Raw genomic sequence first — 25,000 nt, 5'->3', positions numbered from 1 at the left:
AATTTCTTTTTATCCATTTGTTTCTTATTCATTATATTTCCACCCTTTCTTCTTTTAAACCCTTACTTTTTATCCCTCCACTTCACCTCTTCCAGCTCCTATAGACTTCATCCCCGCACTTCCTTCCCTCCCTTTCCTCAGGTGCAGCAGGAGTGGACTTCCCGGCCCTTACCTCTCTTCCCAGAACCTCATTCAGGTGTGAGGGGCGCGAGCTGGGATACTACGCCGATCTTGAGACCAGGTGCCAGGTAAGAGGGAGTTCATAGACTGGTTGTTTAGATGATCTGATTGGTTTAAGTAAGAAGGGGAAAGGAGAGTGAGAATTGAGTGGTTGGTTAGGTTACATGACTGATTGGTTGAAAGAGGGAAAAGGTAGTAAGTAGATCATAAAGAAAGGTACCAGGTGTGAGGTGAATTAATTGAATGACTAATTGATGTAAGTTAGAAAGGAAAAGGCATATCATAACATCATAAAAAAGATAACAGGTCTGAGGTGCGAGACGATTTGGTTACGTGACTAAGGGTTACAAGAAAATAAAGAAAGAAAAGTAACAGGTGTCAGGTGAGGGAATTGATTGATATTGATTAATTCAGGTAAGGAAGGTAATGATAAGTGATGGAGAAAGCGAAAAGGTGTCAAGTGAATGTAATTTGTTGATTGGTTGAAGGAGAGAAGACAAATATATGATAGAAAAAAAGATGAAAAAAAATAAGAGAATATATAAAAGGAGCTATTGTGGAAATGGAGAGGAAAGGAGTTAAAAAGGAAAACCAGAGATAGAAAAGAAAAGATTGGTAGACAAGAAGTAAAGGAAAGTGAATGAGAACAGAGAGAAATAAAAGCATGAAAAAGGAGATGGAAATAAATGGGAGAAAAAAAGGAAACCGTGAAAAGAATGACGAATGAAATAAATGAAGAGAAGGAGGGGTGAGAAAGAATAGGAAGGTAAAGGAGGGATACAAAGAAGAAAAAAAGAAAAGACAGTGAAGAAAAGAACCTAAAGAATAATTGCTTAGTTTACAGTACAAAATGAATAGCAAATTACAGTACAATTACAATTACAATTAAGACTGTATTCAGGGCCTTGATAAACACACAGGTTGGGAAAAAATAAGTCATTCCTCCCTACACTTGATCTCTCCACTTGCCATTCACCACAAAACATCAGAAGGTTCGCTGCGTCCACTTCAGTTCACAGTGTTTAAAGTCCACAAAAGATAAATGTACCTTTCCTGACTCTCTCTCTCTCTCTCTCTCTCTGTATATTTTTTTGTTTTCTCTTCTGATGGTGGGTTAGGTTTTGCTTTGTTTCACGCCAAAGTCAATATGCTTCCTTGTATGGGATTTTTTTTCCGTCAGTGTCTCCTGCGTTCATTCAGAGTTTTGGGAAATGCGTCTGTAATTTATTTTTCTTTTTTTAACAAATGAGTTTGATTGAGCGGGAAAACAGTAACAGCAGCAACAGGAAACACAACAATCAGTAACACTAATAACAATGATTTACAACACTGCCATCAACACTAAAATAGAAATACTCCTTTTAACAACTGAGTGATAAGAGACGTTAAAAAATCTCCACTCATAACAATAATCTTAAACAAAAACAAGACAACAAAAGAGATAAGAGATAAGGAAAGAAAACGGAACACCTCAATAATAACAAACCTCTCCCTCTCCCTCTCTCTTCTGCCTCTACTCGGCTCACAACAGGTTTTTCACGTATGCGAGCCAGGTAACGCGCAACACGACTTCCTGTGCCCGAAAGGAACCATATTCAACCAGAAGTACATCGTGTGTGACTGGTGGTACAACGTGGACTGCCCGCGTTCACCTGAATTCTTTGACATTAATCAGGATTTCTTTAAGGTGAGTGATGACTGGATGAGTGGCTGAGTGAATGACTGATTGACTGATTTATTAACTTATTGACCAGCTGAGTGATTGGTCGGTGGATTGAATGACTGACTGGCTGACTAACTGATTGGTTGGTGGATTGAGTGTCTGATTAGCTACCTGACTGACTGATTGGTGGATTGAATGACTGACTGGCTGACTGAATGACTAATTGATGGATTGAATGACTGACTGGCTGACTGGATTATTTAACAATTTATGAACATATTTACTGAAAGAATGACTACCTGACAAAATGACTGACTGATTGACTAGTTATATTATTCATTAAGAGACGAACTGGCCGAATAATTCATCAACTGGTAGAACAATTGACTGAATGAAGAAATGAACGAATCAACTATGTTTACCTGACTGAATGACTGATCACAGGTAAGGAAGGACAAAATGACAAGGTGACAAAGACGAGGAGTTCTGGATGGATAAATGGTCAGAAAATAAGATAAAAATACTGAAAAAAAAAAAGCAATAGTGTGCAATGAGGTAGGGATGTACGAGACTGAAAAGTACTAACATGTTTAATCTTGTAGAAGAGAGAGATATATATACTTCAGAAGGAGGAAAGATTAAAGCTGAGGTGGTAGAAACAAGGTGAGGAAGACTGAATGCTGCAGTAACAGACACCACTGGGAAAAATAAGTACAGTAGTAGAATTGGATGCCAAGAGAGCAGACAGCAGGAAAAGAATGGATGTGGAATGAACACTACTTCTCTTCCCTCACCTCCAGGACGGCAAAATAACAGCTCCCCCAGCCCCGCCTCCCAGCGTAGGCAGCCCCGTCCACACACCAGTCGTTTCTTCTGCTGGGCTTCCCCTCACACACCAGCAGGGACGCCCCAAGCACAGGCGGCGAAAGCAACGACCCAGACCACGGCAGCAGGCGCAAGCAGAACCCGTGACACCCCAAGCAGAGGAATACGTCCCTCCACTGCCTCCTGACGTCTCTTACTCCCGTCCTGAAGGCGTCGCAGCAATAGGTAACGTCAGAAGCTCGTTTGGTTCACCAGGAGGACCACGTCCACCCACTAGTGCTGCGGGACTTCCCTACGTGACGCCCTCCAGAGGCACAGGTACTTCAGGAGGCAGCGTCAGCCCCGTCAGAAGCACCGTCAGGCCACAGCAGCGCCCCCGAGCCCCCAGCTGGCGAGGCAACACGCGCAGCAGGACCAGACAGCTCGGGGGAGGCCTTGAAGTCAGCTACCGTCTCGGGGGGCACGGCAAGGCGCCCCCTGAGAAACTGACGTCACGACCACGCGCCATCTCTCAATCTCTTCCATCTTCAACTCCCCCTCCTCCTCCTCCTCTTCCTCCTACCACTACCACTCCTGCTCCTCCTCCACCCGTCACCCCTGGCTCAGTAAGTATCCCTCTGCCTCGCCCTTGTCATGATTCACACGATCCTCCTCCCACTCCTCCACCTCCTCGTCGCCGTCCTCCTCCCCCTTCCATACCAACACGGCCCCGCCCACGCCTTCCATCACGCCCACGCCTCACAACCACAACGCCACCACGAACACAGACACCATCACAGCTGTCTGTACTGGAATCCCTTCTTCTCCAGTTGTCTTCCTCCTCTCCTCCTCCTCCTCCTCCTCCTCCTCCTCCTCCATTACCGTCATTGTCTGTTTTGAAGGCTCTCTTGTCATCTAAATTTCAAACACCGTCAACAACAAATCCACCACCACCACCACAACCACCACCTCCTCCTCCTCCTCCTCCTCCTCCTCCCCCCTCCTCCAGTGACGTACAAGGAGACAGTGGTTCGCCTCCCTGAGCAACAGCAAGCGGAACAGTCCCAAAATGTTCAAATCCACCTCCACATCCACCCAGATAACGCCAAAATCTTGTCACACCCCACCAAAAAATCATCCACTTCTCACTCTCCGGGCATCCTCCACCAGGCTGCCTCCCCTTCCTCCTCCTCCACCTCCACCACATCCATTCCTTTCAGCACCACTCTTCCACCTCCATCCACGTACAGAGGAACCACTCCACATTACAGAACTCACACCTTCCCATCCACTGCCATCACTATCAGCTCACACCCACCGCCTCCACTGAAGCTTAAGTCACGTCCACCTGCCATCCATCCACTCCACCTGCTTTCTCCATCCAGCCACACGTCACCTCCACTTACACAAAGGGAGGAGATTAATGGATTGAGAGTTGTGCATAAAGCCATAACAGGACAACAAACTGGACCTCCTCCACCACCTCCTCCTCCTCCTCCTCCTCCTCCTCCTCCTGCAATAACACCCTCACCTTCACCTATTCATAAACCCACTCCTCCTCCTCCTCCTCCTCCTCCTGAAGCTACACATCCACCTCCTCCTCCTCCTCCTCCTCCTCCTCCTCCTCCTCCTCCTCCTCCTCCTCCTCCTCCTCCTCCTCCTCCTTCTCTTTCGCTCCCTCTTGCTCCTCCAGTTTCTCCTCCACCTCCTCTTCCTCCTCACCGTCACTCCACTAGCCTTCCACGTCACCTCCACCATATCCTCCACTCCCTGCAATTTCCACATCCACCTCATCCACACCGACCACGCTTCAAAAGACCGCGAAAGTTAATCTCCACTCCACGCCCTCCACATTCACCTCCACCTCATCCACCCCAAGTCACCACCATTCATCATCTCCACTTACAGCCAGTAACGTCAAAACCTCCACATCCTCCTACTCCTTCTCCACCTCCTCCTCCTCCTCCTCCTCCTCCTCCTCCTCCTCCTCCTCCTCCACCACCAACTAAATCCCCTCCACCTTCTCCTCCACCTCCTCCATCATCTCAAGTGAAATTTACATCCACAACGCCTTTTCCAGTCCACCTTCTCCGTTATTATCCACATCCACTTCCGTACCACTCTCTCACCTCCACCAAGAAGTCTCATCCACCTACATCCACCACAAATCCACCAAGTACTTCTCGTCCACATCCAAAGTCCACATCTGCATCTCCTCATCCGCATCATGGATATTCACCGCGTCCTCATCCACTTCATCCACTTTCTACTCATCCACATTCGAAAATTCCACCCAAGTCCACTTTTTCAAAACATGGACATAATTTCAGACATCCACATTTGCCTTCATTCATGTATACACGAAATCCACATGACTCATCCATCTATCGCAGTGCTAAGCCTATAAAAAAGCATCCACATCATCCACATAGTTCATCCACACGGCTTCCACATCACAGGCCATCCACATCGTCTCCACCACGGCATGTTACGTCTAAACCACCGGCCCGTCATCCACCCAAGGTTCCATCTCATCCACCTCGACTGCTTCATCCACATACCACTCCTCATCCACCTCCACACTCCACCTCCTATCTACTTCCAGTCCATGCTACTGTCTCCACTCCTTCTCCACTTGTTCAGTCCACTCCCCATCCACTTTCCACTTATCCACACCCACACACAACGCCGTATTATCCACATACAACTCGACATCCACATTATTATCCATCTCAGTACCCTCCACATTCAGCTCAACATGTCTACTCTGATCCACTCCACATTCGTCCACATCCATATGTTCCACACTATCCACATCCAACGTCATATCCCCAGTTATCCACACCTGCCTATTCTTATCCACCTTTATCCTACACTCAAGTTTATCCATCCACTCTTTTTACCATTATCCATCTACTCCACATCCTCCACCTACTCATCCTCCACCTCCCCCAGGCGTTTATCCACATCTTTATCACCCAACTACATATAGCTCTCATCCATCCACCATTGCTCCACATCCTCATCCACATTCCTATCCACCGTACACTCCCCACCCATATGTACCATCCACTACGATCCATCCGATATCCTCATCCACAAGAGTACATCCACATCACACCCCTACACCCTCCACATCCTACCCGCACTCCTCCACTCCTCCACCCAAGTCAAAGGACATATCCAAGGAGTTATCCACCTTATTGTGGAAGAAATATTACTTGGATTTGGGAAAAGTGTTTGCCTATAATCCATTCGCTGATCCACCATCCATTTATCCACAAGATTCCACCAAAAGGGAGAGAAGTGGAGGGCCCCATTCTCCACCTGATCCACCTCCCTCCACACGGGTGGCAGTAAAGGAGAAAGTGGAGGGAGAAGGAACGGTGTCATCTTACTTCCCTCCTCCTCCTCCTCCTCTTTCTTCTTCTCTCCCAACAGCATCCCAAAATAAGCATCCTTTTCCTCATCCACGTGTCGTTTCTTTACCTTCTTCCTCCTCCTCCTCCTCCTCCTCCTCCAGGTTTATCTTTCCCTCTCATCCTCGCAAGACCTCTTTCCGTTTTCCTTCAAATATTCCTTCTCCTTCCCTTCTTTCCTCTCCTCCTCCTTCTTCAACCTTTCCTCCTCTTCCTCCTACCTTTCCTCCTAAAAGTCCTTCTCCTCCTCCTTCTCCTTCTCATCCTTCTACGTTCACTCCACGTGTCTCCCTCTTTCCTCACACCTCCATCACGCCTCCTCTCCCTCTCTCCCCCTCTCAGCATTCCTCGTCCTCTTTCATTCAACGTCTCTCTTCCATTCTCCTTTCTCCTCCTCCTCCTCTTCCATCTCTCCCTCCTTCTATTTCTCCCTGTCGTAATTCCTCCAATTCCACATATCCACTTGTTGATGATACAGATTTCACTTCTTCCACGTCCAGCGCCATCTCCATCTCCACCACCACCTCCACCTCCACCTCCACAACACCTCCACCTACAACCACCACGGGATACAACCTCGCATCGTATTACATCCACTCTGATCCATCACAAAATTTCCTTTCATCCTCCAAGATTTTCCTGAGATCCCCTTCCTCCTCCACCTCCTCTTTCTCCTCTTCCACCTCCTCCAATTCCTCCACCTCAAATCCAGAATTCCAGACTTCACAAAATATTGATAACCAGGCCAATTTCACCTCCACTACAAGCTCCATCTATTCCACTTCCCCCATTTCCTCCACCTCCTCCACCTCCTCCACTTCCTCCACCTCAGAGCCAGAACTTCAGACCGTACAAACCAAGACGAATGACAGCCAGACTACCTCCACATTCACTTCAAACTCCTCCACCTCCTCCTCCACTTTCCATCTTCAGCCCTCGAGCTCCCTCCTCCACCTCCTCCTCCTCCCCATGAACACAAGAGACGCCTTCCCTGATACTCCCCACTGGGAAGGGGAGGATGACGGATCTTCTCCTCCTCCTCCTCCTCCTCCTCCTCCTCTTCCTCCTTCTCCCCCACCTCCTCTTCCTCCTTCTCCTCAGTCTTCTTTGACAGCCGACACACACAGTTACGAAACGTCTCTACACAGGTAAGCTGACTGACTGACTGACTGACTGACTGACTAACTGACTGACTGATTCATGCACACTCACTCATTCACTCATTTACTAACTGTCTCACTCATCTATTCATTCACAAAGTAGTCTATAACTTGACTGACTCACTCACTGACTCACTCAACTAACTCTAGCTTTCTGTATCTATATCTGCCTGACTAACTGACTGACTGACTGACTGACTGACTGACTGACTGACTGCCTAACTGACTAACGGACGTAGTTACTAGCGGAATAAAGGTGTAACTGAACCAATAACTGACTTACTGACTGACTGAACCACACGGCTCCATACACTCTCAGGTCATCACCGCCAGAACGCCCCCTGCATGACATCTCCTAAGCAACGAGGATACCGCCCCCCTTGACAACCACACGTATGCATGCCCTCTTTATCCAACACCGCCCTCAATCTTCCCTCTTTCTCCATCTCAAAGCTCAACAAACAAGCTCAAGCAAACACTGGCAGATAAACACAAACACCTTGCAAGCATTCTTTTTTATATTTTTTTTGTTTATCTGTAAAGGTGACATTGAAATAAGAAAGAATGATATTTAGTTTCAGTTGGAAGTTACGTTTTTAGTAACAATACGGGTAGAATCTTAGTAGAATCTCCATAGAGCATAGAGTAAAGAAGTGAGTGAAAAAGAAAGGAGACACAATAAAAGATGGTGTGTATAAAGGCAATATGTGAAGTACAGTGCGTTAAAAAATGGAAAAATACAACACAGCCAGAATGTCACTATACGTTGATACGGATTAAATTTTAAGAAAGAAGAAAACGACAGAGAAAAAAAATGCAAACCATGATCAAATATGAATTAATATAAAAACTATAGGAAATGAAGGTAAAAGAAAAAAACATCAAATTAGTGGAAAATATAAAACCTAAGCTAGTAAAAGAAGGAAATAAACAAAAAAACAAATAAAAGAACAGGAAGTATACGTACATGCAATAACAAATCATATAAAATAGGAAAAAAAGTGACATCAGAAAAAAAGAAAAAAAATGTCTCTATTTCTTATCGAATTGCCGTTTTATTAAGATTTTCATTTATTTTGTTTATAGCAGGTCAGGAGGTCAGCAGGTCAGCAGGTCAGCAGGTCACGTGTTAGGATGAGTGTGTTATGTTATTTTTTTTTTTATATAAGAAGGGAAAGCTGGCAGAGAGCAACATGAAACGAAAAAAAAAAAAGGTTCCCAATGCAGGTCTGAAAGAGTTAGCCAAAAAGAAAAGGAATAAATGTCTTACAGGTGATATGTGTCGGAGTACTGGGAAGGAAAAATATATACAGAAATAAACAAATATAAAAATGGTCACAGGCTCAAGGGAAATTAAAACTCGCATCACACACACACACACACACACACACACACACCCAGTCAATAAGTCTCTCTCTCTCTCTCTCTCTCTCTCTCTCTCTCTCTCTCTCTCTCTCTCTCTCTCCAGTTGACACCGCTAATTAATACAGTTTTGTAATTTTTCAGCTCTATTATTAAAACGTACCGGAAAAATATACTCATTTTGCTTCACATTTAAAGTTGAAATAGTTTCCAAAAAGCGTAGTTTGTGAGTTTTGTTGTTTAGAAAATTTGGTTAATAAGTCTTTTTTTCATTATTCAGCCTATCATGTTCATTTTATATTTTTGCCTACTTAATATTTTTCCTTTTACTTTCCTTCTACTTCCCCTTATTTTTTCCTTCACCTCCTTCCTTGTATTCATTTTCATTATCTTCCAACCTTCCTTCAGTCTCTCCTTCTCATCCTTTCATTTTCACTTATTCCTTCCTTTCTCTCTAATCTTTCCCTCTGTTAATCACCTTTTCTCTTCCATGTATAGCTTTTCTTCCTTCCACTTCCTTCCTTCCTTCCTTCCACTGTTTGCTATTCTCTTCACCAACACTTCATCATCACATTCTCCTCCTCTCCTCGTCCTCCTTCTCTACGTACAAGATGGCCGTCTCAACTTTCTCTCTCCCTCTCTCCTCTCTCCAGCATGAACGAGACTTCTACGGCGTGACACCTAGCGGCGCCTTCGAGGACTATTACTACTACGAGGACGAGGCGGAGGACGAGTGAGTAGACACTAGACAGCCTGCCAATCACGTGCTCTTCCTTTCCTAGCTTTGTTTCTATTGGTTGAGATGAGGCGTGATGAATGAACTTAATCTTAGTTTATTTACTTATTCATTTGTTTAGTTTGTTTAGTTGAAGGCTGATGATTCTTCTGACTAATCTCTTATTTTAAACGAAAAGAACAAATTCATCACATTATTAAGGAATACTTGCAATAAAAAAAAGAAAAAAAGAATGACTAAAATACGCTTCGTAAATTTCTAACTAGTTATCTTTTCATTAATAAGTTTCTAACACTCTCACAGACACGAGCAGTTTTACATAACATATTTCTTTGTGTAATATCAACACAATTACAAACTTAGAAAATATTATTGTTACCCATAAAATTTTCATTCTCGCTCGCGTACATCAAACCAAAGAAAATAACGGTTCAAAGATAAACAATAAAAATCTCCACCAGTCTTCTAGTTTCCCGGTAATGTCAGCGGTAATTAAACAGTGGCTTTCCCTCCCTCTCCCTGAAGGTACGAGAGTCTGGCGGCGCCCGTGAGTGGTGTGGGCGGCGAGCAGTGGGCGGGTCTGGAGCAATTAAGACTACAGGAGGTAAGCGTGTCATCCTGGCGCAGAACACAGCAGTCGTAAACGCGATAATTGTAGAAAACCGGAACCTCAGCTACTAATTACTACAAGCTGACATGTACACGTTCAAGCTAATTTGTTTTCCATTTTAGGTCACAAGAGAAAGACGCAATATAATAATTAACAACAACCTTAACGCCACTAAACATACTAATACAAATTGGCAGTTTTTCTCAAGGATTGTGTCAAGATAAAAGTTTTAAGAATTTTGCATATTGAATGAATTTATACTTGTGGAAATGCTGAATATCTTTTAATCACTTCAATTTTTTACCTGTTTATTGATTTACTTCGATTAATCTTATATCTTTTATCAACTTCGTAGAAATATCCATATGATCTATCATTTTTAGTGTGAATTAGTCAAGGCTATCTCATTTATCAATAATTCATCACTTTATTAATTATTCAGATCGCTAATTACTCTCTCTCTCTCTCTCTCTCTCTCTCTCTCTCGTGCCAGGTGGAAACAGACGAGTGGTGGAGGAAGTACTTGGGTGGCGAGGTGGAGGAGGGGAATGCTGCCTCCCCCACTCCCGCCTCGCCCGCTCCCGCCCTCACCCTCACCCCAGCTTACACCCCAACGCCCATACCCCGCCACGCCACCACCCAGGACACGCACGCCCAAGAGAGTGAGTGGTGATTGATGGTGATGATGATGATGATGATATGATGATAATATACTTCTGTTACTACTACTACCACTACTACTACTACTACTACTACTACTACTACTACTGCTGCTACTACTGCTGCTGTTGCCACCACCACCACCACTACCACTGCACCACCACCACTGCTGTCACCACCACCACCACCACCACCACCACTACACTACCACCACCACCACCACCACCACCACCACCACCACCACCACCACCACCACCACCACCACCACCACCACCACCACCACCACCACCACCTGCTGCTACTGCTCATGTTTTGCTACTGCTGCTGCTACTGCTACTGCTGTTGTTGCTACTGCTATTGTTACTGCTGCTGCTACTGCTACTGCTGCACTGCACCACTGCTGCTACTGCTGCTGCTACCCACTGCTACTGCTGCTACTACCACCACTACCACTTATCACTGCTACTACTATTACTACTACTACTACTACTATTACTACTACTACTACTACTATCACTACTATTACTATTACTAATACTATTAGTCTTCCTTTTCCTCCTAGTATTACGAATAAGGCTCCTCCTCCTCCTCCTACTACTACTACTACTACTACTACTACTACTACTACTACTACTTACTATTACTACTACAACAAGTGATAATGATAATAATAACAATATGTAATAATAATTCCTTTCCTCTTTCTCCCTCTCCTCTTCTTCCTCCTACAGTCCCCTCACCTGGGCGCCTACTACACCCCTCCTCCGGCCCCCGTCACCCCTGCCCCCCACTACCAAGGTAAGGAAACAGACAGGTGCAGGGAGAGTCACGTGTTTCTTTCTCTAGTTCCTTAATTTATAGTAATTTATTTTATTTTGCCCGTTCTTTTTTTTCCAACTCATTTTCTTTATTATTGACCTTTTTATGGGTAGCTGTTGTATTTTACGATTTTTGTTGTTTATATCTGTAAAAAGTGAGATGTTTTGGTATCCTTGTACGTAATCAGGTGTATAATTTTGTTTTCTTTATAGAGATTGTCATTACTAACATTTCATCTATTTTTTTTTTTTTTTGCAGAGGTGACATATATTACTAACTATTGTACTAGCGTTATCATTATTCTATTTTTATCTATTGACAGGTAACGATATTTACTCGCTTTCCTCACTTTTTTTCTTATTATTATCATTATTATTGCATTTATCATTTCAAACTATAACATCACCATTTCCTTGTCACTTCATTTTTTAACTAACTTCACGCATCAATCAATTGTTGTCATTCACCTGAGAGTCTTTCAATTAATGTTTGTTTTCCATTTTCCCCCATTCCCCGATTCTCGCAGATTTCCTTACCCTGGGCCAAGACTGGAGCATGAAACTTGACTCCCCCGCTGCTCACTCCCCTTCTCCTTCCCATTCTTACCCCTCAGCTCCCCATTCCCCATACACCTCTGAACACTACCCCTCCCCATCCCCATCCCCTCCTCCAAAATCCACGCTATTCTTACCCTACAGAAACTACCTCCTTTCCACCACTGTCCCCCCCACCCCCAAACACGCCCATGGTAGCTCTTCTATATATCCCACTACGCCCCACGCCCACCAGGATCACGCCCATGCCCACAATTGGAATACCTCAGATTTCTTGGGCCCTTGGGATGATTTGGAGTATGAGTATTATGAGGAGGAGCTGCAGGATTCCCTCTGGGGCGTCAAGGAAGGGAGTCTTATTGATTCTAGTCCTTCTACTCCTGCGTCTCCTCCTCCTCCTCCTCCTCCTTCTCCTCCTCCTCCTCCTCCTTCTCCTCCTCCTCACTTCAGTCAAAAGGAATTGAATCCAGTTTCCAATCCTCCTCCACAGGCTATTGAAGAATCTGATCCCTCTAATCCACGTTATTATCCAACATCCTCCCTCCTTCTCCTCAAAATCCACATGAAGACTCAATCTATCCATCTGAAAATCCACATAATGAGCCTGTTTATGCATACGAGGACCTTGATTATCCACCTCAAAGTCCACCACACGAGGAGTACGTTTATCCACCTCAAAATCCACGTGATGAGTCCGTTTATCCACCTCCGCCTCCATCCTCATACACACACCACCGCCAGTCCTCTTCCCTCACCGTTACTCCAAAGTCACACACGACTCCACCTCCTCTTCCACCCACGGCTCGTCCACATAGGTCCTACAAACCCACAACCTTCCGTCCGCGTCCACATAGACCACGCCCACAACAACGCCCACGGTTCCACAGACGCCCTGCCATCACTTTTTATTCAGAGGAGCAAGAGGAAGCTAAAGATTATGAGTACCGTGATGAAGATCCCCTTGATGACCCCCCTACGACCCCCAATGACCTTCAGGAGTCGTACTACCCTGGTCAAGGTCGTAGTTATTACTCAAGGGAGCACGGCAGGCTGTACGGACCCCATGTGGATGATTCTGCAGCGCGTGGAGTGGAGGGAGTGGAGAGTCTCACGAAGGATCACCTGGGTTACCTTCAGGAGGCGTGGCTCGGGTACCTGGAGGAGGACAAGGCCGCCTACCACCCTCAAGAGATCCTTCGTCAGTATTATAGAGATTCCTACACCCGCCACGCACACCTCCGCAGGGACCCCACCCTCGCCCCCGCCTTCCACATTAATCCTTACACTCAGAGCTACGTGGATCATGACACTCCTGCACCAACTCCTACATCCACTCCTACACCCACCACCTACCGCCCACACGCCGCACCCCCGCCCACCACTTACCACCCTAACTATGAGGATGTACTGCTCCACTCCACCACCACACCCACGCCCACCAGGGTTCCAAGAAGACGCCGCCCATCTCAGTCATTAACCTATCCCCCAACATTCCGTGGAAGACAACACCGCCCCCCTAAACCCACTTCCCGCCGCCCACATTCCACCACTACCACTGTCACCTCTCCACCACCTCCAACCTCAGTGCCTATTGTTACCACGGCATTCCCCACCTACACTCCCACGCCCACACATGCTCCGCCACACAGGGACGAGTACAGCGCCACACCCGCCTCCTTCTCCACCACGCAGGAGCCCAAATACCTGAAAGTTATGTCTGAACTGGCCGCCGGCAAGTCACTTCTGGATCTCTTCCCCTTCAGGAGAACCGAGCAGCCACCCCACCACCTCCCAGCCACCACCGCCGTCCCTGCACGCTACTCTACAACTCTGGCGCCAAGGAAACGCCCTAAAGGACCCCCGCACAAGAGGAAACAGCGCAGACACCGCCTCTCCCCTGGGAAGACATCACTGAAGTCCACGGTGAAGCCCACAGCTACTCCCCGCAGGCGCCGCCCTCTACCATCCCACGACCAACCCCCGGCCAGGCTGCCTCTGCCCGATATGACTCTCACCCATGACTCACCCCGCACCGCCGCTCCCACATCACCGACCCCAACCACGCCCAAACCTGTCACGCCCACCAAGAAAGCCCGAGGGAAGCCACAACGCGGGCAGAGTCGAGGGAGAGTGAGAGCCACCCGTCGGCCAGGGCAGTGGAGGCCAGGGGGTGGCAGACGCATCTCCACACGTAGACGCCGGCCCCCCACCACCACTCAGGCCACGCCGCGGGAGTCGGGTGAAGCTTCGAGTCAGGAAGTTGAGTCTGTAGGCGAGTCACAAGAGGAAAAGAGCACATACCAGGAGCCCGCACCCCTCAGACACCCCGGGAAGGCCAGCAGCTCCCGGCGACCTTCCCCAGTCAAACGCCGCCGCCACCCACTCACCGCCCGCCGCCGCGTCACGACCATTCCTCCCCCCTCCACTGACACACCGTATTCCGCCGAGGACCAGGACGTGACCGTGCCCCCGCCATCTGAAGACCCAGACACTCCTCACTCCCAGGAAGAATCCCATCCTCCAACCCCAGGCAACCCCTCAGAGGAAGTCCCGCTATCCCCGCCTCTTTCCCAACCCCCTCCCTCCTCCTCCTCTGGGAAGAAAACAGTGAAAAGTGAACCGCCTTCTGTCTCTACAAAAGATTCTTCTCCCCTTGACACTAAACACAGCACATCACCCTCCTCCTCCTCCTCCTCCTCCTCCTCCCCTCCTCAGTCCCCGGCCCTGCAGCAGAGTCGGCGCCTCACCCCCCTCTCCCTGTGCCCGCAGGTGGGATAGCGTCCTTCCCAGGTTCCCTATCCAGACGACCCTCGGACGACCAGACGGAAGCGACCGGATTGCCCCCACTACCCTTGACCGAACCCACACCCACACCCACACCCACACAAACATCCACATCAACATCCACAGCCACAGCCACAGTCACGCTCACATCCACACACACACCCACACCCGCATCCCGCCAAACAAGAGACACCGACAGCACCTACTCCCACGCCTCCATCCACAGCATCCACCACCGCTCCACCTCACTCTATCCTCACTCTCACTTCCACACTCCACCTCCTCCACCTTCAGTTGCCAACCCACAGCCCATACTCTCCACCTCCTCCACCTCCTCTTTCACTACAGACAGTGAAGTGGGAGAGGATAAAGTGGAAGATGACGATGTGAGTGGAGGAAAGGGTGGAGTGGGAGATTATATCGGCTCCCCCTCTAACATCCACGTCTCTATCCACCGCCAGTCATTCCCACAGCAAAGTGGAGTGGTAGAGGGATCTTTCTCTCCCTCCTCTTACTCCTCTTACTCTTCCTACGTTTCCTCCTCCTCCTCTTCCTCCTCCTCTTTCTCCTCATCTCCTTCCCCAGCCACTTCTTTCGTCTCCATTTCACTGCAGGGGAAAAGTAGAGGGGGAAAAGTACCTTCCTCACATCCTCCACTTCAGTTCTCCACTACTCCTCCTCATCGTCCCAGTCACTCTTCTCCTCCTACTTCTCCTCCTCCACCTCGTCATAATCCACATACACGTCGCCTCCCCGCCGCCTCCCATCCACCCGCCACTAGCTACGTGCATTTCAGAATTGGTCCGCCGCTCCGCAATCCACCAGCTTCTCAGTCACTAACCCACGCCACTCCACCTTCCACCCACACACAGAACAAGCCTCCACACACCCAGACGATATACAGAGATGAACTTAACACGTGGAAAAGTGGAGAGAAAAGTGGAGTAACTCAACACAATACCTTTAAGACGTCGAAGGTGGAGACGAAGATCACTCACACATACAACACAGCGCAGGGTCACTCTCAAAGCACAACTGACGCTCAAAAATCACAATTACCCATAGCGCACCACCAATCTCCCGGTCAGGGTTCGAAGAGCATGAATCGAAACACTTCACCACGTGTCTCGAAGCATCTGAACCCTGGCAGTGGTGGTGGTGGCGGTAGTAGTGGTGCTGTGTTGCCATCTATCACAAGTTTCGTTCAACACTCCACTCCGTTTCGCAATCTGAAGTCTTCTAGTCATGCTAATGTAAATAATGATGACTCTAGTATAGTTACCAAAGTCTCTCAATCCAGTTTAAGAAATGACCCGTTTTCTAATCATCCTAATCCAACAAAACATCAGTCTTCGTACCTACCTGAGCCCGAGACACGTTCCTTCGCGAATAGTAACGAAAAAAGATCTCCTGCTTCCCACACTCCTTCAGCTGCCTCGTCAGGTTACTCCCAGGAACTCCCAGAGCCCCATAAGCCCCCATTTCCAGCCTCACATCCTTCCTATAAGGGTAACACTGATAACCCTTACCTGTACTTTAAACACCTCCACCAAGGAAACAACCAAGGGTACAGAAACGCCCCTAGTCAAACCCCTAGTCACGTATCTACTTATCCTCCCCTAGCTCCTCGCCATACATCACCACCACCTTCACCTCCTTCGTCGTATACCAAATTAGCATCATCAACATCGTTACCACCTGCTTCCTCCTACAGTTTAATCTCCACCGTCACCACCACACCGTCTCCACCACAACCACTACATTCTCAGAGCTCTACCCCCCGCCCTTCACGCACCTGGATTCGTAATGGTGTCTCCTTCAGGTTCCTCCGCACTGTTCTTGGTACCGAGGGGTTAAAGAAGCTTAGGAGGGTTCGCACCACCTCATCACCATTATCATCACCACCAACATCACCACCATCATCACCACTACCATCACCACCACCATCGTCTTCACAGCCTAAGATTTTCTCCACTACCGTTTCTCCTGTTTCTCTTTACCTCCTCCTCCTCCTCCTCCTCCTCCTCCTCCATCCACTACCACTCCACCTCCACATCATAACCGAAACCTCCACACTCGCTCTACTTTTCCTCCTCCTCCTACTCCACCTCTGCCTTCTTCGCCTCCTCCACTTCCACACGCTCCACCTTCCTCCACTTCCTTCGTCTTCTTTAGGAGTGGGAGACTGCATCACCATCAGGAGGGAAAGAAGGAGAATCAGACAGTCTCTCCACTTCCAGCCATCTCTTCCACTCATCTCCACAACCATTCTCCACCCTTGAACAGGTCTCCACTATCCCCCTCCTCCTCCTCCTCCACCACCTACACATCCTTCTCCTCCTCCTCCTCCTCCTCCTCCTCCTCCTCCTCCTCCTCCTCCTCCCTCTCCTTCCTCCTCCTCCTCCGCCGCCACCACCACCACCACCACCACCACCACCACCACCACCACCATCTCCTCCTCCTCCTCCTCCTCCTCCTCCTCCTCCTCCGCCACCACCACCACCAATACAACCACCACCACCACCACCACCACCACCACTACCACTACCACCATCTCTTCCTCCTCCTCCTCCTCCTCCTCCGCCTAGTCCTCTTCCCTCTCACAAACACTTCAGTAATCTTCCCACACCTATTCCTAATTCCAAGTCTTCATCCTCCTCCTCCTTCTCCTCCTCTTCCTCCACCTCGTCCACGTCCTCCACTAATAACCATCCACCTGCACGCTCTTTCACTTCCTTCCAGCGCCATCCCCCGTCACTCCCTCAACAGCCTAACGCAACCACCTCCACCTTCTCCACTTTCTCTTCTAATCTTCATCCACCTTCACACTCCACATCAAAATTTTCTCTCAACAGTCAAAACACAAAGACATTTCTATCTAAGACACCCGTTTCTTCAGACTCCCAAGGGCGCCTCTCCTCCTTAGTCAGGAATACAGGACGTGGCCGCGGCAGGATACGTTTCGTCCCTTCTCGTTCCCACCACGCCGTTACGGTTACGCCCAAATCTGGGAGTGGAATACGTGATCCTACTGTAACGAAGGATTCAGAGCCATTGTCCTCTTCCTCCTCCTCCTTGGCCTTTCCTTCTTCTTCTATCGTTGTTTCTTCACCGTCTTCGTCGTCGTTGTCATCGTCTTTTTCTCCTCCTTCTTCCTTTGCCTCTTCCGGTTTTTCGTTCTCCTCCTCACCCTCTTCTTTTTCATCTTCTTTTCCTTCTTCGTCTTCGTTCATCCCTCCATCCTTCTCGTTCGCTTCTTCTCCATCTTCTTCATTCCCTTCTTCTTCTCTCCTCTTCTTCATCTTCGTTTCCTTCCTCCTCCTCCTTTTCTTCCTCTTCTTCTCCCTTCGCTTCCGCCGCCTCCTCTCCCTCTTCTACCTCCTATTCTTACTCTTCATTCGGTTACCATCATCCTCTCTCCTCTGCTGTTACTCTGCCATCTACGTCGCCGCCGCCGTCACTACCATCATCATTACCATCATCACCATCTTCATCACCACAGTCACCATCTCCACCTCAAACATTTTCCTATTCGCACATTCCTTCCTTGACCTATTCATCACTATCATCATCACCATCACCATCATCACCAGTTCACTCTAGCTATCAGTCTCTGTTACCGTCACCCTCACCACAATCTTCTTACTCATACTTCTCATTTCCTGGACTTGCCTCATCACTATCATCATCACCATCATCATCATCATTATCACCGTCATCACCATCATTACCATCACAATCACCACAACCAGAAACAAGGGAAATCATAAGCAAACAGAAGAGAAAAGGACAAAATTCTTCATCATTATCATCACCATCACCAACAAACGATTATATAGGACAAAATCACAATCACCATCATCACCACCAAGTCACCACCACCACCACCACTACCACCACCACCACTCCAAGAATTCACATCAAAGGGCGTGGATCTATAGACAACCAAATGCTCTTTAGAATCACCACATCAACACCACTCACCACCACATCACCACCACACGTCACCACATCGTTACCCCCGCACATCACGTGGAATAGTGAAAGAATAGGAAGATCTGAAAGGACAACCACATCACGACCACCATCACCACCACCACCATCATCACCATCACCACCACCAACACCATCATCACCATCACCACCACCAACACCATCATCACAATATTTCACCACCACCACGTCACCACTAAATGTCACCACTTTACCACGCCGGGAGAGGATAAAAAGGATACGAGCGATGTTGAGGAGAATCGTAGAGTTTAACAAAAGCAGGAGATTGAGAGAGGGAAATACTACACCTTCTACGGCGCCTCCGTCAGAAGAAACACCTCATTCCTTCCCTTCACAATTGCCCATAGAGTCACCATCACAACCCCTTACTCCTACCACGACTCAGCCTCCATCCACCACGTTGTCCCTTCTTCAGCGTTTTCCCTTCAGGAGGCGAAAAACCACACCTCCGTCAGTAGCTCCTCCCGCCGAAGTGCTGACGAAGGGGAGTAGTATTGAGCTCCTCTCTGATCGGGAACTTCAGAACATCGTGGCCACGGGTTTTGGGCTCAAGATTTCAGGGTTTGAACGGGTAAAGAGAACTGAGACAGGTTCAAATGGATAGAGAAACAATGGTGGCTCTTCTGTGTGTGTGTGTGTGTGTGTGTGTGTGTGTGTGTGTGTGTGTGTGCTATTGGCTCACAAATCTCCTATCATCCTTTCCTGCGTTTTTCCAGCATATCCTTCGCTATTGTAGTGTTTTAAATAGTTCTGCGATCTTAAAAAAAATTGTTCTTTCATTCTCTCGTTTTTTCTTATTCTATGTGCATGCAGATTATATTTTCAGGTTGGTTCACAATGCATATGGTAGTAAAAGTGAAAGTGTCGATGGTAATTGTCTATAAGAGGAAATTCGTTGCAAGGAGATACAGTAGCGAGTTGTGTTGTAGGTGTAGGGAAAGATCGAGTCTGTTTGCTTCGTTGTATCGAGGTGTTTGTTCTTCCGCGTGAGTTGTTTGGTATACGAGATAACCTGCGTCTGTTTTGCGGAATTGTTATTAATATTGCAAACTTTTAATTGAGCTACGATTTTTTTTCTTTTTTTTATTTATACCATGTGGGCTTTTCACGGGAATTTATGGGCTAAAGGGGATACTTTTTGGGGTACCTCCTACCTCAAAGCCCACCCGCTAGGAAACTGTTACCTCGAGTGAGGAAGCCCAACCTACACTCGGACCGTGGACAAGATTCGAACACGGGCGCTTGGAGACCCCTCGGACCCGCAAGCACGCATGTTTTTTTTCTTTTTTAATCCTCAATACTTAAAAAGGATTTTATATTTCTCTAATACGATATACACTGTAACCGAAAAATACGTGGATGATACACGATATTATGCATACACTATTCTTTTTAATTCGTATACAACTCCACCAACATCACCACCACACACCATCACTAACACAACTACTAATGCATCATCACCACTAACACCACCACCACATCACACCACTACACCACACCATTTTCACCATCACCACCACCACCACCACCACCCTGACACAAGACCCTCCATCCCCCCCCCCACATCCCGACAGGACACAACTATCAGCGGCTCCACCACCACCTCCACCACCTCCACCACTCCCCTCCTTTAACCTCACAACTCCAGGCCACTCCAGGTCAGCCGCTGGCACGTGACCAACCTGACCTAACATGACGTGACTCCATGACCTCATGTTACTTTGACCTAACCTCCCATGACACTGATATGACGTTGAATTCTTGACCTCTACGACTGATCTGACTTTCACCTAACTTGATCTTAACTTGACCTGGCTTGTTATTGATATGACTGGGAGTGATCTGACTTTTGACATGCTTGCTCCTCTGACCTGACCTTGGTTGCTTACTGTGACTGCTTGACTCCTTACAGCGACCTGACGTGACCTGACATGACCTGCTGATGCTGACGTGACCATCTGATTATTATTATTATTATTATTATTATTATTATTATTATTATTATTATTATTATTATTATTATTATTATTATTATTATTATTATTATTATTATCATTAGTGTTGTTGTTGTTGTTGTTGTTGTTGCTATTATCATTATTGTAATTGTTATTGTTTTTGTTGTTAAAGTTATTACCATTGTAGTAATAGTAGTAGTAGTAGTAGTAGTACTGATAATAATAATAATAATAATAATAATAATAATAATAAATAATAATAATAATAATAATAATAATAATAATAATAATAATAATAATAATAATAATAATAATAATAATAATAATAATAATAATAATAATAATAATAATAATAATAATAATAATAATAATAATAATAATAATAATAATAATAATAATAATAATAATAATAATAATAATAATAATTAATAATAACAATAGTAATAATAACAATAATAATAATGATAGTCTCCTTTACCACAATCTTGAAAGCTCACACTGTTTTCTGTAACAAATATATAAGGAGAGTCGCAAAGCATGTCTGATAATATTGTTGGAGGCGATACCAGGTGCTGGGTCACTAATGAATGGCCCGCCTACCTCACAGGTGAAGCAGAAGCAGGCGCCGCAGGTGAAGAGAACGCTCCCTCCTCGGCAAAAGTGGTATGTTTGCTTTCTTGTTTATTGTCCACCATTGTTTTCTTGCCGTATGTGTTTGTTTGTTTAGTTTTTGGTTTAATGACTATCTCTCCCCCCCTCTCTCTTTTTCTCAGAACGACAAGGACACAGCTCAAGGAGAGAAGGATGCAGGGAAGGATGAGAAGGACGTGAGTCTGGATGAGGTGCGTGAGTATTCTGTGGCCTTATACCGCCACCTGCAGGACCAGCTGAAGACGCGGCAGCTGGCCACGCCCCACAGGCCTCGCAGACCCAAGCGACGCAGAGTGACGAGGCAGACCACCCTCGCAGACACCGGCGACCTGGACATAACCAAGATGCTCGCCCACGGCATGACCTACGTGCCACCTGCAGATCCTAAAGCCCTCCGTGAAGCCCTACGGAAACTCCTGCAGCTCGCCAATGACCAGAAGAAGAAAGGGTACTTCTATCCCAAGCCCAACGCTCCCCCTGTGCCGCCGCCAGCGTCCCCTGAGAGTCGCGAAAACCCCGAGGTGTCCAGGTTTGCGCCGGAGAGGCTTCAAGAGATAGAGAGCTTCGGGGTGGACGCGAGCTTGCCGTCACAGGAGGACACGGATGAGGATCTGTTGCCGCTGCTCCACCTGGTGGCTTCCGCACAACGTTCTCAGGGCAACGGGTACATCCCTCCCCCCGTGGACACCCTGAGTGGCAACACAGGCACACGCGCCCCGCAAGACCATTGGTGTCCATACCCAGAGGCTCACGCGCTTGCCTACACCATTCCGCCCACACCTCGCCCCATCCCGCCCACACTCCCATCCAGACCCACTATCCCTGAGCTAGACTTTCCTCCCCCCACTCGTCCCGCCACACCCAGGCCCATCCCTGGGGCTGTTCCCTTCACACCGTCGCCTCCTGCTATCCCTGAGGTCGAGTTTCCTGACTACTTCGGAAACTATGACTATGACGGCTTAGATTCAGGGCTGTCCGGAACGGGAGGACCTGACGAGGACCAGGGTTTCATCATCCTTGTGGACGGTGAGGACGAGGATACGGAGAGGGTGAACAGTGGGAAGTTTCCTTCACCCACGCAAGAGAACAACCCCCAACAACCCATCATTCTGGTGGATCCTGCTGGTGCTGACGGAGGTCTGGCGGGCCGGCGGTTTCGCGGCTCACAGGTCATTCTCGTGGAGCCTCCTAAGGATGATCATGAGGGTGCGGGAGTTATTCCTAAACCACGCAACGCCATCATTCTAGTGGAGGAGACGCCTGAAGGGTCACCACAGGATGCAGGAGTGAGAGGAATCCCGCCCCTGTCCACCGCTATCATCCTTGTGAACGAAGCTGAAGGGGAGCAGGGACAGGATAGAGCCAAGACCGAGGCACAAGTCCAGGGTGGCACTGGGCCTCGAGACACTAGGTCCTCGTCTGTGATTCTCGTGGATAAGAACGCCGGTAGGATTTTCAGTCCCTCGGAGGTGAAGGCAATGGATTCAGCGGTGATCCTCGTTAACGGGGCCACTGGCAGCCTCGTACAGGGCGGTGCGGAGGTGTCCCAAGACCAGGTGAGGCCGAGGGACGAAGGGCGCCCCACGATCGTGCTGATAGAACCCAAAAATAAAGATCCTGCTGACGGAGAGAAAGGCAGCTCACGGGAGGCAAAGGATAAGGAAAGGAAGGCCATCATTCTGGTGACTTCTGACGGTGAAGGAGGAAAGAAGATCGAGGCCAAGACGGCGATCATCTTGGTGACTGAGGAGGAGAAGGAGAATGAAAGGAAAACCATCATCTTGGTGAAGGAAGAAGACGAGCAGAAAAAGACGATTATTCTGGTGAATTCTGAGGAGAAAGAAGATGAGGCGGAGAATGACGGCAAGGCGGCGATCATCCTGGTGAAGAACGAGGAAGGAAATGTGAGGAAGCAGGAAGACAAGAGAACGGAACGAGAGAAGAGTGAGGATAATGCCGCGATAATCTTGGTCCAGTCTGAGGACGGAACGCTGCGGATTGGGGGTCGAGGAGAGGCGCTGGAGGACGCTGGGGGCTCTGTCATTATCCTGGTGCAGGAAGACAGCGACTCTCTCACCCTGCAGACCAAAGAGACTCTCGCCCAGCCAGACCAACCCGCATCCCAGCCCGCCCAACCTCTGCGGGAGAGCCACAGGAGCCAGGTGGTTAACGCTCTGTTGAGGCCCACAGGCACTACCCTCAAGGCCCTGGTGGAACTGCGTGGTAGCGGCATCTCCGGGGAGGCACTGAGGGCATCATTGGAAGAGGCACAGCGTGGGCGGCGTCTGACGGCTCGCACTAGGCGGCTGAGGCCACAAAGACGCCGCTGGGCCGCCAGGTCTCGCATCCTCGGCCTTGAGGACTCCTCCAGCAGCCCCTGGGAGACACCGGCAAGTGTAGGAAGGGAGGAAGAAGACACAACGTCATTTGGAGGGGAACGCTACTTTAACGACTCAGACGACGATCTGCTGGAGCTGTTGACGGGGATACGCGAGCGGCAGAGAGACGCTACGCTGGACACCCGTGAACACTCCGGCGGAAGGGAGGAGTATCTGATCGGCGGGCGGGAGGTCAGCAGGGTAGGAGGAGAGTTCCCCTCGGGACGGAGGGAGAGCGGGAGGAGAGCAAGCCCTGAGTTTTCCGGCGGGAAGAGGAAGTGGAGGAGGAGGAGGAAGCGCCTGAGGGGCAGCAGGGAGTTGGGGGCGGACGGGTGGAGTCGTGAGGAGGCAAACCCGAGGGACGATTATGACAGCTTCGGCACCTCAGGCACCCCCGCCTTTCTGCCCCCCCTCTCTCCGCTCCCCCCTACCGGCCCTTCCAACCCAGCAATACCTGACAAGATCCGGGAAATCAGCCAGGCGGTGCAAGCCAGGGCAGCGGCCTGGACCAGCCGCGCCCTGCAGCGTTCTAACCCATCCTTCAGGAGGCAGTGACACCAAGGCCTAAGGAGTGTCACAGATGTATCACTGCGTGTCACCACAGTGACGCAGGAAGGATGATGCCTTAATGAACGTCAGTGCTTCATTCAGTCAAAGCAGTGATAGGAGAGAGTGGGTGAGACAATGAGTCCCAGCAGTGAGCGAGGCTGCTGCCTTGGCGGGTGGAGGTCGCAGGTCACGGAAAATAGTGACGGTGATAAAACTTGATGAGGGCAATGTGGATAACTCAAAAACTTACATGAGTGATGATAAACCCATGATTGTTACGGATAGCTACGAAGGTGTTGCTCATAACTACTATTATTATTATTGTTATTACTATTATTATTATTATTATTATTATTATTATTATTATTAATAATATTATTATTATTATCATTATTATCATTATTATTATTATTATTATTACTACTACTACTAGTACTGTCATTAACATTGTTATTATGATCAGTCAACAAATACTAAGGTATCTTCACATAAAGATTACAAACATACATGAAAATTTTTATTTGTTTAGGAGAAACAGCGATATTCATTAATATTAATCTCTTTTGTTTGTTTGTTTCACTTTGTTGAATTTTTGTTTGTGAAAAAAGTGTTCTTTGTTGTGTAATTTTGATTCTGATGATCTGTTCAATGTATGCTATTGTTTGCTTGACTGTTATACTGCGCTGGTACGCTAAAATG

The 25,000-nt window shown here is 47.9% G+C and overlaps 2 protein-coding genes across 2 annotated transcripts in view; both read left to right on the top strand.

Annotated features, from left to right (window-relative positions):
• The window catches only part of LOC123509454, a 27,532-nt gene extending 16,925 nt beyond the window's left edge, over positions 1 to 10,607 (top strand). The window contains exons 5-10 of the mRNA XM_045263743.1: positions 142 to 248; positions 1,712 to 1,867; positions 2,644 to 3,273; positions 9,242 to 9,321; positions 9,850 to 9,928; positions 10,428 to 10,607. Coding sequence (XP_045119678.1) covers positions 142 to 248; positions 1,712 to 1,867; positions 2,644 to 3,273; positions 9,242 to 9,321; positions 9,850 to 9,928; positions 10,428 to 10,607 — 1,232 coding nt within the window. The remainder of the gene's footprint in view (positions 1 to 141; positions 249 to 1,711; positions 1,868 to 2,643; positions 3,274 to 9,241; positions 9,322 to 9,849; positions 9,929 to 10,427) is intronic.
• A 1,361-nt stretch (positions 10,608 to 11,968) lies between these two features.
• The window catches only part of LOC123509453, a 13,189-nt gene continuing 157 nt past the window's right edge, over positions 11,969 to 25,000 (top strand). Inside the window, exons 1-12 of the mRNA XM_045263742.1 lie at positions 11,969 to 12,351; positions 12,489 to 14,736; positions 14,878 to 14,888; positions 14,978 to 15,236; positions 15,624 to 15,834; positions 16,183 to 16,318; positions 16,375 to 16,554; positions 19,195 to 19,336; positions 19,579 to 19,591; positions 20,343 to 20,426; positions 21,247 to 21,386; positions 21,497 to 25,000. The exon at positions 21,497 to 25,000 is cut by the window's right edge and continues 157 nt beyond it. Coding sequence (XP_045119677.1) covers positions 11,969 to 12,351; positions 12,489 to 14,736; positions 14,878 to 14,888; positions 14,978 to 15,236; positions 15,624 to 15,834; positions 16,183 to 16,318; positions 16,375 to 16,554; positions 19,195 to 19,336; positions 19,579 to 19,591; positions 20,343 to 20,426; positions 21,247 to 21,386; positions 21,497 to 24,307 — 6,618 coding nt within the window. The 3' untranslated portion in view covers positions 24,308 to 25,000. The remainder of the gene's footprint in view (positions 12,352 to 12,488; positions 14,737 to 14,877; positions 14,889 to 14,977; positions 15,237 to 15,623; positions 15,835 to 16,182; positions 16,319 to 16,374; positions 16,555 to 19,194; positions 19,337 to 19,578; positions 19,592 to 20,342; positions 20,427 to 21,246; positions 21,387 to 21,496) is intronic.

Source organism: Portunus trituberculatus, chromosome 27 (genome assembly GCF_017591435.1).
Source record: "Portunus trituberculatus isolate SZX2019 chromosome 27, ASM1759143v1, whole genome shotgun sequence".
NCBI classification, from domain to species: Eukaryota; Metazoa; Arthropoda; class Malacostraca; order Decapoda; family Portunidae; genus Portunus; species Portunus trituberculatus.
Note: the sequence above shows the minus strand (reverse complement) of the source record. Positions and strands in the feature narration are given on the sequence as shown.